The sequence below is a fragment of the Haplochromis burtoni genome, unplaced genomic scaffold (genome assembly GCF_018398535.1).
Source record: "Haplochromis burtoni strain Fernald_Lab_line unplaced genomic scaffold, NCSU_Asbu1 Contig_139, whole genome shotgun sequence".
Taxonomy (NCBI): domain Eukaryota; kingdom Metazoa; phylum Chordata; class Actinopteri; order Cichliformes; family Cichlidae; genus Haplochromis; species Haplochromis burtoni.
Genome location: NW_024582500.1, coordinates 1,476,046 through 1,490,471, shown reverse-complemented (window position 1 = coordinate 1,490,471; position 14,426 = coordinate 1,476,046). Strand labels below are relative to the sequence as shown.

The window sequence follows — 14,426 nt, the reverse complement described above, 5'->3', positions numbered from 1 at the left end:
GGAGGGTGTTAAAAGAGGGCCATGACAGATCAATGTCCAGCTATGCTGCAGTATTCAACATGAATCAGTGTAATAGCCAGAGATGTTACACGGTTTTCTCCCTGTTTTCATCACAAGTGTGATGCAACACATTTTGGTTAATCTGACTCCGTCTGGGTCCGGCTGCTGACAGGGAAGCTCACCCCTGACCCAGAAGTGTGGTTTAAACAAAAATAGACTAAACCCCCCCCTCCAACACACACGCACACACGCACACACACACATTTTACAGACATACTAGACAAATTCTGCTCTTGGCCTCAAGCCTGCAGTCTAATCAAAAAGTGCTAGAGAGGCTCTGCATCAGCTCCACACACGGGGAGCTACACATAATGAGTGATGACAGGGTTGTAACTCACTCTAATATGTTAATAATCTACTCTGCTGTAAACAAACAGGGTTTCACTTCCGCTTTGAATGTCATCATATTAAGAGCAAAACACTTAAATCAGAATAATCTTTCCTGTCTGTCTCTCAGATGCCTATCCTGTGTCAGAAGTCGTCTACACTTGGACTGAGGGAGCTAAAGAATCTGTGGTGGTGGCAGAGGATGGCTCCAGACTCAATCAGTATCATCTTGTTGGACAAAGTGCTAACACAGAGGATATACACACAAGCAGGGGTATGTGCTATTTCAATAACTCTGTAGTAATAATATTAACAGCAGTGTGCTTGTATTGCTAGTAGCAAAGTATTAAGAATGGATGGATTAGTGAAATAAGTTGTGGCAGAGATAAAAGTAATACACTTAATCCCAAATGATGGAATATTTTGTGATATTAGGGAAAAAAAATAGAGATTAGGTAACACAGCAATATAAGAACTGGAGCCCCAGTAGACAGTTACTGTATAGGATACATAGTACAATAAAAACAAAAATAGGATGACTTAACTATTACCGTTGAACACAAATACAAGCTGTCAACAGGACAAACACTACACCACTCATTAATAAGGATAGAAATATTCAATAATTTTCTAATTATTAACACACACAACAAATCCAATACTGCCTACTTGATCATGCTACAAATTACAGGAGTTTTGTAAAGCTTAGTTTAACCAATAGTTTAGTTTAACTTAGTTTAGCCCATTTGTGTAGGCATGTAAGGATACTTACATATGTTGCTGGTGTTAATGCAGTTTAGCTACGCAACAAGCTAGCAGTTACTGTTTCTAACTCAAGTACTGGTTATTAGTGGAAGATTGTATTCATATAAACATAGTATTACAACATTGTCTACATGTCCACACTTAATATGGGAACTTTATTTCTTCATCATAACTGTGGTGATACAATGGCAAGCTAATGTTAGCTTCATCGCTTCAGCTAGCATCACAACAAAACTGTAAATATTCAGTGGCATCAAAACTGTACCTATGAACTAGGTTGTTTTGAACAACCTATAAAATGTATCTTTTGGCAGGAAAATGGAAAAATAAGTAGAGTGATTTACTGAAATATTAGCAAACATAAATGAAAATACAGAATAAGGCAAAAACAGAGTATGCATAAAACAACAAGTTGAAAATGTCAAATATTTGGTATGAGCGCCTTTATTCTTCAACATAGCCTGAACTATTTTAAGCTAGCTTTCTTTATGTAGTCTTCAGGAATAGGTCTCTTGAAGAACATTCAAAGCTTATCTTTGGATGTTGGCTGTTTTTGGTTTGTTGTCTGTCATGATGACGCCACTCTGCTTAATGTTAAGATAGGGGCTCTGGGGAGGCCAATCCATCACCGATCATGTTCCATTGTGTGTTTATTAAAGCTGTTGCCAATCAGATGTTTTTTAAATGTATTGTTTGGTCGATGAAAATCTGACAATACTTTGCTGCGCTCATCATTCTATCATTGAGAAGATCCCCAATATCACTTGCTTGCTTTGGAGCAAGTGGCTGCTTTTTGTTTAGGCTTTTTTGTCCGGTGTGTTTTATCGATGACTGTAGGCACTTACACTTACACTATTATGTTGATTACACATAATAATGACAAGTTCAACTGAAACCTTTAAATTTGCTTGGATTCATCACAACATAAGACACGTTGAAATAATTTTGGGTCCAGTTTTTGTAAAGTTTGGCCCTTCTTTTCCTCAAAAATGGCTTGAGGCTATCCTTGACACTGGCAAACAGCAAATGGGCCAATTTCCATGTTGATTCTGTGAGGACATTAAGATGGTATTCATGTCCTGTTCATCTTCTTTTGTCCTACACTTGTCTAGTTTCCTTAAAACACAGTGTACGAGTGTACGTGATGTAACATTTGGCATTTTCAAACACTTTGTGTTTGAAAAGCATCTTTTTACAAAGAGCCCAAACATATCATTTAAAATGAGTTCATTGATGACCCATCTGTTTCTATTTGTGTTAGTTGTTTTTTATTTATCGGAATTCACTCTTCGTCCATAAACCTCAACTACTGTACAAAAACAATTAAACCCATATGATGTTATAAACTACTTGTACCATCTGTTATTTAAGTAATAATTCTGAGTTAGCTCTTTTTTACAGGTGTAGAGACCTTTGTCAGCATATTTGTTTACCATCAGAGTAGATTTAATGAAACAGATGCAACTGAAATGCCGACGTTTAGCTTTAATTTAAGGATTCGGACAAAAATATTGCATCAGCTGTATTTATATACAAACTGCCCTATTTTCTGGAGCTAAAATATTATTGGGGAGTTGACTCTGGCTTATTTCTCTATTTTTTCACAAGTTAAGCAGGTTAAAGGTCCAGAGATGATTCCAAGTGTGGCATTTGCATTTGGAAGTTGTTTCTGTGAACTGAAGCAAAGGTTGAAGGACCTCTTAAGGCAAAGAGAATATTCTATCCTTAGACTGGAAAACAAACATATCTGAAAGGGAGCAGAAACTTGTCAAATCAGCAGTTCGGCTCTTGCTGAGAAAAAAAGAAAGCATTGGAGAGCTCGTCAACAGAAACAGGTCCTTAAATCCATAAAAGACAAAAGTGGTGGATGTTGGCAAGATCATTTCCACGGGAAAGACAAAAAAACCCCCACAGGATGCACCAAGTGTGGAAGTCACTGCATTGATTGCAAGATGCAAAACATTTATGTTTAGCTAGCCACGCTAGCTTGCTGGACAGATGAAAATACAGCAGAGCTGGGAAGAAACAAAAGGAAAAAAGATCTAAAATGACTCATAATCTGAATAAAGTAGAGACAATTTGATGCAGGGGTACGCATAGCTTCCTATGACACTAGGTCACAGGTGTTTGTTGGTGATTTGACAAAACAAAAGTGTACTGAGCAGTGTTTGTACACACTGAGCGACTTGCAGTCAAGTTAACTGGATGTCATCTCAGCGAACAGATGAACAATGAGCCAGACCATGCTGACAAAAGTAACCCAGGAGATTTTGAAAAATATAAAAAAAAGGTGGACTATTGTCCAGGCAGCAACTAAACACTGCTACAGTAAAAGCCTCGGCGGGAAACCTTTTCTCTGCTGATTGGCCACGGATTCCAGACTTCAGGAAGTCATCATCAAAGGATCACTGACAAAGTTTAAAAAAGATTTTATTACGATTATATTAAATTATTGCACTACATTTAATTCTCTAAAAAAGGGACGGTACATAAGAATGTAATTAGTTCATTATGTAGGGGCGATCGTGGCTCAAGAGTTGGGAGTTCGCCTTGTAATCGGAAGGTTGCCGGTTCGAGCCCCGGCTTGGACAGTCTCGGTCGTTGTGTCCTTGGGCAAGACACTTCACCCGTTGCCTACTGGTGGTGGTCAGAGGGCCCGGTGGCGCCAGTGTCCGGCAGCCTCGCCTCTGTCAGTGCGCCCCAGGGTGGCTGTGGCTACATTGTAGCTTGCCATCACCAGTGTGTGAATGTGTGTGTGAATGGGTGGATGACAGGTTCTGTAAAGCGCTTTGGGGTCCTTAGGGACTAGAAAAGCGCTATACAAATACAGGCCATTTACCATTACCATTAGTCAAATCTATATTTTTTCTTAACCCCTTAACATCTGGATTTAAGAGGTTAAATTCAACTTTGGGTTAATTTACCTTTGATTGTTCAACTTCAAATATGTTGTGTTGTGTACAAACATTATGAAAACTGTGCCACTGTACAAAACTTTTTTTAAGTTATAAAATTTTGTAAAAATTGTTAATTATTTATTATTTTCATTAAATAAAGAAACCTCAATCAGAACATAGTGCAAGCATTGCATTGTGTATTTTTCATTAGCACTGAGGTGAATTATGTTGCACGGTACGAATTAGTTAAGGTGATGTAACTAATTCTAGATTAGGGAAGATAAACACTGTAGGGAGAAATGGATGTGCTGCGAGGTGGAGAGGAAATGTGGGAAACATTATCAGTAGTTAAGAGTCAATGAGTGGAGGCTAGAACAGAGTAGCCTATCCCTCTCACAACCAGCTGTCTACAGGCTCGGACAGCCCTGTCAAACAACACTTATCCCTGCACACACGCACACACATAGAAGCATGCGCGCACATGCACACATACACAAATCGAGAGAGACCTGAGTCCTAGGGTTAATCCCCCATCCAACCACCCATCAGCTTTTGCATAAGAAGATGACATCACAGCTCAGTGAGGGATTGGCTGGGTGTGTCTGTGTGTTTGCTGGTGTGTGCATTTGTATATTTATCTTTGTATCAAATGTCGTCACTGTGACAGTCACACAGCAGGGTCATTGTGACAATAAGCTGGAGGACCAGAAGTTACTTCTTTATTGTGGGGGTTAGGACTTTAAAGTTTTTAGGCTTTAAGGTGAAGTGTTAAACCGGGTTGCTTTTACAGGAGACATTTTACTTTAAGGTGATTATACAGGAAACGATTTAAGTGAAAAAATAATCATGATAATAACAATTTAGGTCTTTGCCAAGCTAGAGTAAAAAAAAAGTGTGTGTGTGTGTGTTTGTGTGTGGCCTTTGTGCATGTTGGGATTGGACGGCCTCACTTTGACACGTGGGGCTGGTAGGGTGTGGTGTGGGTGTTGAAAGTCATCTGCTTAATACTCTTATGTAAAACCAAACTGTAATACACTTTCCTCTAGTATCTAGTAGAACCGTTATTAAAAGTGTGGATTTCCCCTCCTTTTTTTATTTGCGTACCACAGCTCTTTAAATATTTGCTTGGTGACTCAGTGGTTTAAGTGAAAGGCTAAAGCTCTTGTTGGTTAAAGGACTGATGACTGCCTGGCTAGTAGGTTATAAGACTGAATGGTTTGACATGTTAATTAATGTGCTAGTTAATGTTAGAAGCTAGTAGCTCACAGAGTAACTGCATGTTTATTTCTAGGATCTACTAGGTTGAGGGTCAATTTTAGCCCAAAAGTGTAGATGACACTTAATTTGAAAGGTAAGATCTTAAAATTTCAACAGCTTAGCATTTGGTTAAAACAAACCCAGCTCTAACCCTATGACAGGTGGATGTGAAGAGGTTAAATGGTGGCTTCTTGCAAATGTGAATACTTTTGCAAGAAGCCAAGAGTTACATAAGTCTAGTTTCTAACTGCTGCACTGAAAAGCATTTGGTTGACTACACTTTAAAAAAAATGTAATATAAAAGTATGTTACTGTGTATTTTACAGTTTTGTACTGTTCTTCTAGAATATCATTAAATATACATAAATAGGTTGTGATTTTACATTTCAAATGTAAATCAACGTAAAATCACTGTAAATGTAATAAAACATAATTTTCTTGTTTTTTAAATGTATCTGTCTGTACATATGCATATTTAGATTTTTAAAATACATTCACAAATATATCATAATTTCACAAATATTTGTCCGTTATTTGAAAGATTGAACTGTTTAATTCAAATGTAATGCTATGGAAAAAATAAAATGATTCTTAACTTTTTTTACATCAAATAATAATTATTATTATTGTTATTTAGGGCAATTGTGGCTCAAGAGTTGGCAGTTCGCCTTGTAATCAGAAAATCCCGGTTCGATCCCCGGTTCGGACACTCGTTGTGTCCTTGGGCAAGACACTTCACCTACCACCTATTGGTGATGGCCAGAGGGGAATTATAAAGTGGAATTGTAAAGCGCTTTGAGGGTCTCAAAAAGCGCTATATGAATGCAATCCATTATTATTATTTAAACCAACTGTTAACTGTATATTTCTGTACATTTAAGTATTATTATTCATATTGCCGCATTCATTGACCTTGTTTATAGGTAATTTCATTGTTTGATCACATTAAAATGTACCTAATTTAATGTTTAAAAGCACTTGAAAAAGGCAAAATCCCATGTAAAATTAGGGCAACAAACTGTATTGTCATTACTGAAAATAACTGTATTTTCATGAGAAAGTTATTTTCTGTTATTTTCTGGCATTATTTTGGTGCCCCAGCTGCCAGAATATTACTGTTTTTTTTAGGATTTTTTTTTTTTTACGGTGTAGTTGATTCTAGAAACCTGGTTTAAAGACACAGTAATGTAGTTACAGTAAAAGGAAAAAAATGGTGAGAAATTCATCCACTGTACATTGAAGCTGTTTCACTGATCTTTACAAACCTGTGTTTACATTTAGGACCAATTACTGAGTTATGTGCTTAACCCGTTAATATCCACCAGGTCGCTAGCAACCTGTTTTTGACTTAGAGTTTAGTGTAGGTTTAGCCACATGCTAAATTATGTGATTTTCAAAAATTAGTAAATGGTCTACTTCAAACTATTAAAACTTGTTTAAAGCATCTCCATTTGGATCATTTTTTGTTTGCTTAGTTGCATATTTCTGCCACTAACACCACCCAGAAAACCCTAAAGCAGGTGTAAGTGATTTGAGTTTTTGAACAAATATAAACAAATCAATTGTACTTGCACAAAAATTGTTCCAAAATATACCCACCCAGCCCCCAACTTAACATATAGAGGGCTGAGGCTGGATGTAGACCATGTGGCTGTGCACATGGGTGTGCAAAAAGTCAGAGCAAACCAAAATAGCACAGTATCTAAATTTCTTGTCAAATGAAGTTGTAAGAATGTCGCATCATCCAACCCTTTGGAGATAAATTAATCAAACCGATTCCTTCTCATATGGCTGATCAGATATAAACAATATATACTCTAAGTATAATAACTATGATACAGTATTTATGTTCATATGTTGTATTTGGTAGTACTAATGATATTACCCAAATCATCGAGCCACCATCTGGTGTCGTGCCTGCTACCACAAAAAGCTAAACATTATCCGAGAATTCCATTTATCTCCAGGACCAAAGGCGGTAAATCATTCATGCAGCTCAAAGCTTCTGTCTGGAAACTGCCCAAATCAGTGGTGGAGATTGCTGATGAGCTTGAGCTCTGGGGTCACATTCAGCCCAGAAGGTTAATTTACTGTTTATATCTTTGACTCTCTCACTAATAACTTTGACAGACCAAATATGACACTCTAAGATGTGCCAGATCTGAGCTCTGGTTTTTGATCTTGCACTTTTCCCTATTGTGTTAAATGAAATATTGAATGCAGTGAACAGGTGTTACCGAGGGTGCAGTGACAGATGGGAATTAGAGGTTCTACTTTCTGAAATTTTCTTTTCTTAAATATATATAGCAGTTGTTCTGTTACATGGTCCTAAAAGTTTGAAGACCACAGTAATACAAAGAAATCTGATCGCCTCAACTGAATGGCTTTAGTCCAACATGTTAGTATGTAGAGTAATAGTGGAGGAAAACATTTCAGTCTTGTTAACAAATAATTTTATAGATGCAGTCCTAACCTGTAACATTGCATCTGTCAAAACCTTTATGTCTAACTGTATGCAGGGATACAGTTTGAGATTTAAGATTAACCTCGTTCGCCATGTCCACCTAGGGTTACGGTTTGGGGTTTCTTTTAGCCACAGGCAAAAGGACACACTTTCAGAGAAGAATACATTTTGGCATTACAGTTTTTCAGTGAAAAGCTTTTCAACTGGGCCTTTCCAGACAAGAAAAAACTTTAACAAATTTGATCTCTAACCATGACTCCAGATGGGACCACCTGGTGGTTGCTAAGCAGTTACATTTAGTAATATTAGCTATTTCTTGACAATGAACATTGATAATGAGTGGCTCCATAATACAGTGGCTTATACATTTGCAGAGCAAGCCAGATATTCCTGGTTTGAGTCTGAGAGGAAACACGTCTCTCGGTTGTGTCAGGAAGGATATCTGGTGTACAGATCTGCGAAAGCAAGTGTGTGGCGCTACATGTTGTGACCCCTTGTGAATACGGGACTAGCTAAAAGTAGCTAATGAACAGTATTCATGACGTTTTGTGTGTCAGATGCTGGATGATGTTTGACTTTAATTACAACACTAATCTGAGGCACTCCCCCCTGAGGATGTGAAAGTGGAGATAAGTGAGGGAGTTTTTCTTTAAAGACCTGACATCTTTAGGGTCACGGCTTCTTCCGTCTCAGATACTTTCCTTAAATAACTCCCTGACTCTAAAAGCAGATAAGGCTTACTCTAGCAACAGTTACGTCTACAGTTTGCAGGGACCTCAGGGCTTGTCAGGAACCTTTGCGACATCAGTGTTGGGACAAAACGCCATATCCTGTGAACCTCTGAAGACCCATCTGGTCACCAATAACCCATTTAGGGTTAGGAATGGGCTTGGTGTTAGCCTTAATGTCTAGCAAATATCTAATGAACAGTTTTTTTTAGTTTGTATCTTAATACTTTTCTTTTAAGGTACTATAAAAACACTACCACTACCCCTCCCATTATGTCTAACCCTGACACTTGATGCATTGACACTGACTTACCGGGTGTTAAGAAGTTAAATGATCTAGAAGGACATTTTCCAGAGAATAATAAATCATTTTAAATGCTGTGCACACAGCTTTGGCAAAACAGGGCAAAACAGTTTCCCTCCAACTCACCAGTTTACCAGCATGGCTGCATTGTTGCTTGACACAAAAGGGAGTTCCCCACAAACACTGTGAAATACAGATCCTTGGGAGAAAAGTAAAATCCACCAGAGGAGCATGGTCTTCCTCTTTCCTTTGCCCCCGGTCCTTTCAGGATCCATGCATCAAGTGCAAAGGTAACCCTTTGCAAGGGATGTGTCTGGATGATTCCAGCAGGTGTAGAAGTGGACTGGGTAGTTGTGAACCAGGTGGCCTGGAGTCATGAAGGCATCAGAGGGCCCGAGCGATTAGGTAGAAGAGAGAACTAAGCATGCTGGGGAACTCCAGATCGAGGCATGGCAGTGACAGTGACGTTGATAAGTGTGCGTAGCGGCCGTTCGTCCTCAACACAGGGCAGCTGCAAAATAGAGAAATTTCCCCTGGTTTTAAGCTGATGTCAGCTGATGAGTTCAGCGCGCTTTCTGAATTGCTTTTTCTGTCCTCCCCAAGCCAGTCAGTTCCATGAAGAGCGTTGGAGGTACCAGAAAAATAAAAAGAAAGAAAGAAAAACAACATAAAAAGAAAAAAAAGAGGTATGCAGATATATCTACACGGCTATCCCCCCTCCATCCCACCAGTGATTAGAAGCAATGAGTGTCCGTCTCCGTGGCTTAGAGCGTGCGCTGAGGTGTGTGTCAACAGCTAGAGATCATCCTTCATGTGTGTTTGACTGTGTCTACGTGTGTTAGAGCCTGGATTGGCAGGGTGGAAAGGGGCGGGGTTTGGAGCTCAGCAATGGATCCCAAGACAGGAAGCCTCAGCACCCCCCCCCCCTCCCCCCCGCTTTTTAACTCCCTCTCTTTGCGCTCACTGATGGCAGGATGCAGATTGTAACCAGGGATTAGGGAGGTTCAAAAATCCGATTGTGCCTGGAGAAAGCCTCATGTATTACTCTGTGTGTGTGTGCGTGTGTGCGTGCGTGCGTGCGTGTGTGTGTGTGTGTTTGTGAGGGAGAGAGAGTGTATGGAATACAGTCATTAGATTTTTCATAGTTTACCAGCGCCTGCAGTCACAAACTGCTGCTGGCAATGGAGATTTTTATTTAAAACCCTCAAATGCAATCTTCTGTTGTTTAACAGAGTATTCTGTCCTCCCACTTCCCACCTCTCAACACACTTTTTACCTCCCACTGTCATGGCCCATTGTTGAACCCAGACATTAACTGCATAATAATCTATTCTCGTGTTCTCACAGTAATTAACACCACTTACGCTAATTTTTCCTTTTAATAACAGACCTGAAGTCAGGTTCATTTTGCTGTTATGTTTAACTGAAATGTTCTCTTTACACATTTTCACCAGTCTCCAACACCTCTGATTATTTCATTAGTCTAATGGTAGAATAGTGGAAAGAAGGGGAGCTTCTCAAATGACACTTTTCATTCCTTTTATCCAGTGACTAAGCACCATTGCAGCCATTTTACTTGTTTTTTTGATCACACAGCTGGTAGTTTGTTCTAAAATAAAGACATGCCCAATGCGGTAGACTAAACATCTTTTGTTCAGTAAGGAGGTCAAGTCGCACATTAATAATTCCTCTATTCTCAAAGTGCATCTTTAAGTAGATATTTCTGTTATTAGGACGCTGTTGTTTGTTGTCCTTATCTAACCTTATATCCTTTTTATTTGCTTCTTTCCCCTTAGGACAGTATACAGTGATGATGGCCCATTTCTTCCTGAAGAGGAAGATTGGATATTTTGTCATCCAGACGTATATGCCATGTTTCATGACTGTAATCCTGTCCCAGGTGTCATTTTGGCTGAACAGAGAGTCAGTTCCTGCCAGAACTGTTTTTGGTGAGTGAAGCTGCTTACCTACTAATCCTTAAAAAAAAAAAAAAGTAAAAAAACTTCTTATTTAACTGGGTAATATTTCCATCATGCGCATTCATACCAGGGAGAATAATAACAGTCGCTCACTGAGCAGCAGCACTGCACAAGCTGACAGTTAGGAGTTATTAAAATGCCCACCTTCACTGAGTGAGGCCAGTCTGTCATTTGTTTCCAGCTGGCTCATAAAAACTAAATTTAAAATCGTCATGTCTAACTTTGTTTGCACCCAGGGGTGACCACTGTGCTGACCATGACCACCCTTAGCATCAGTGCGAGGAACTCGCTCCCCAAAGTGGCCTATGCTACAGCCATGGACTGGTTCATTGCCGTCTGCTATGCTTTTGTCTTTTCTGCCCTCATTGAGTTCGCAACAGTGAACTACTTCACCAAGAGGAGCTGGGCTTGGGATGGCAAGAAGGCTATGGAAGCACAACACCCTAAGGTACAATTTGTGGGTACTTTGATACACATTTAAGAGTTTATCCTCAGATCATCCAGAAATACCAAAAACGCAAACTTGGCTATGACCTGTGGTTATGAAATATTAGCAGTTGGTTGCAGGGCCTACAAGTGTGGCAGTGTATTTGAGACATCAGCTAAGTTATTACAAACCAGATTGCAAAAAAGTTGGGACACTAAACAAATTGTGAATAAAAACTGAATGCAATGATGTGGAGATGGCAAATGTCAATATTTTATTCAGAATAGAACGTAGATGACAGATCAAAAGTTTAATCCGAGAAAATGTATCATTTTAAAGGAAAAATATGTTGATTCAAAATTACATGGTGTCAACAAATCCCAAAAAAGTTGGGACAAGTAGCAATAAGAGGCTGGAAAAAGTAAATTTGAGCATAACGAAGAGCTGGAAGGCCAATTAACACAAATTAGGTTAATTGGCAACATGATTGGGCATAAAAAGAGCTTCTCAGAGTGGCAGTGTCTCTCAGAAGCCAAGATGGGTAGAGGATCACCAATTCCCACAATGTTGCGCAGAAAGATAGTGGAGCAATATCAGAAAGGTGTTACCCACCAAAAAATTGCAAAGACTTTGGAGTTATCATCATCAACTGTGCATAACATCATCCAAAGATTCAGAGAATCTGGAACAATCTCTGTGCGTAAGGGTCAAGGGCGTAAACCCATACTGGATGCCCGTGATCTCCGGGCCCTTAAACGACACTGCACCACAAACAGGAATGCTACTGTAAAGGAAATCACAGAATGGGCTCAGGAATACTTCCAGAAACCATTGTCAGTGAACACAATCCACCGTGCCATCCGCCATTTCCAGCTGAAACTCTACAGTGCAAAGAAGAAGCCATTTCTAAGCAAGATCCACAAGCTCAGGCGTTTTCACTGGGCCAGGGATCATTTAAAATGGAGTGTGGCAAATGGAAGACTGTTCTGTGGTCAGATGAGTCACGATTCGAAGTTCTTTTTGGAAATGTGGGACGCCATGTCATCCGGACCAAAGAGGACAAGGACAACCCAAGTTGTTATCAACGCTCAGTTCAGAAGCCTGCATCTCTGATGGTATGGGGTTGCATGAGTGCGTGTGGCATGGGCAGCTTGCATGTCTGGAAAGGCACCGTCAATGCAGAAAAATATATTCAAGTTCTAGAACAACATATGGTCCCATCCAGACGTCATCTCTTTCAGGGAGACCCTGCATTTTTCAACAAGATAATGCCAGACTACATTCTGCATCAATCACAACATCATGGCTGCGTAGGAGAAGGATCCGGGTACTGAAATGGCCAGTCTGCAGTCCAGATCTTTCACCTATAGAGAACATTTGGCGCATCATAAAGAGGAAGGTGCGACAAAGAAGGCCCAAGACGATTGAACAGTTAGAGGCCTGTATTAGACAAGAATGGGAGAGCATTCCTATTTCTAAACTTGAGAAACTGGTCTCCTCAGTCCCCAGACATCTGTTGAGTGTTGTAAGAAGAAGGGGAGATGCCACACAGTGGTGAAAATGGCCTTGTCCCAACTTTTTTGGGATTTGTTGACACCATGACATTTTGAATCAACATATTTTTCCCTTAAAATGATAAATTTTCTCAGTTTCAACTTTTGTTCTGTGATTTATGTTCTATTCTGAATAAAATATTGACATTTGCCATCTCCACGTCGTTGCATTCAGTTTTTATTCACAATTTGTTTAGTGTCCCAACTTTTTTGGAATCCGGTTTGTATCATATTCCACAAGAAACAAAGGAAGTGTTGCAAATGATTGATTATAACAATATTGTTGTGTTATGTTTTGTTATCTGACTGGTGCAAATGGTTATCTAAACTTATTGTGGAAATGACAGTCTTCACTAGTGGGGATAGTTACAAAGCTTTCTTCGTTATGAATGAGCATACATGTTTTTATTGAATATTTGAAGAACCAGCAAAAAAAACAGAAACTCTTGTAGAGGACATAAAGTCAGAGATAGAAACAACAAGGAGCAGGTGCATCTAGTACAGGTAGAGCTGCTGCAAAAACCCACAGAGCTCAGCAGCCAGCGCAACAAATTCTGGATCCTTGGCTTTTAGTTAGCAGTTAGCATTAGCAGCACATGCTGCGTCCGATGTGAAAGTACCTTTATGCTGTGCACTGTGACTCACAGCCATGATCCCGGGTCAGCCCCGACTTTGTGTTAAACTAATCCTAAAGTATTTCTAACCACTGATATACCAAAACTTTATCCTTTCAACAGCTACTGAAAGTTAGGGGACCTAGCTTCTATCGAATCGTACTTGTACTTGAAACTTGAGTGCAGAGTTTCACACGTATTTTTTGGCTAAGTCCACACACAAATCTTTTTTACACACACACAAATTCTTTTTACACATACAAATCTCTTTTACACACACACACATTCTTTTTACACATACGAATCCTAATTTACAAGTACAAAACTGATTTACAAGTAGAAAATATTTATGACCACAATTTGAGCCCACACAATTTCACTGACAAAAAAACTGAAGCACAGTTATTTATTTGATTATTTGTCAGATCATACCATAAAAAAAAATCCAGAAGAAATTCAGTGACTGTACTCTAGGCCTCTAGGCTTATCTGAGAAACAGTACTACTTACTCGGTGGTACAATAGGGTTTTAAACAGTCTTAAGGTCATTACACACCGAACACACTGCAAAAACACCAAAGTGAAATTCCCAGTTCTTCGGATCCAAAATCGTTGTGTATTGTATAAACAGGCAGATCACATTTCACATGCACTGTGAAAAAAATTAAATCATTATAAAGCAATGATAAGCTGTTCCTGATGTTTCTGAACAAGAAAAGGAAGAAACTGAGATTCTGGGTTCCTCTAATTCTCATCAGGCAACACCAGGAAGAATTTCATGGTTTGATCCAGGAGTTGAAGCTGTATGACGACCACTTTCATACATATCTCGGGATGACAGCGGAGTAGTTTGAGCTGTTGTTGGCAGAGTTGAGACCACATCTGAGGAGGCAAAGAAATAATTACAGAGAGCTGATTGTATGTACTGTACTGGTGTGCCAAACATAATCTGATTGGTCAGATTTCTGCTTTTGGATCAGAAAAAGCAAGCTTGGTTCAAAAAAATAAATGCCGCAATTTTGTCCAGCAAAATCACATCCGGTGTGTCAAGG

The 14,426-nt window shown here is 39.3% G+C and overlaps 2 protein-coding genes across 3 annotated transcripts in view; one reads left to right on the top strand and one right to left on the bottom strand.

Moving 5' to 3' along the window:
* The window catches only part of LOC102311362 (gamma-aminobutyric acid receptor subunit beta-3), an 86,712-nt gene extending 77,114 nt beyond the window's left edge, over positions 1-9,598 (bottom strand). The window contains exon 1 of one of the 2 annotated variants that reach the window (XM_042224478.1): positions 8,929-9,598. In XM_042224478.1, the coding sequence (XP_042080412.1) occupies positions 8,929-9,077 (149 nt within the window). In that variant the 5' untranslated portion in view covers positions 9,078-9,598. The remainder of the gene's footprint in view (positions 1-8,928) is intronic. The other variant, XM_042224477.1, reaches the window with a different exon arrangement.
* The window catches only part of LOC102311059 (gamma-aminobutyric acid receptor subunit alpha-5), a 44,228-nt gene that overhangs the window by 22,943 nt on the left and 6,859 nt on the right, over positions 1-14,426 (top strand). The window contains exons 7-9 of the mRNA XM_005949409.3: positions 518-661; positions 10,599-10,751; positions 11,018-11,229. Of these exons, the coding sequence (XP_005949471.1) occupies positions 518-661; positions 10,599-10,751; positions 11,018-11,229 (509 nt within the window). The remainder of the gene's footprint in view (positions 1-517; positions 662-10,598; positions 10,752-11,017; positions 11,230-14,426) is intronic.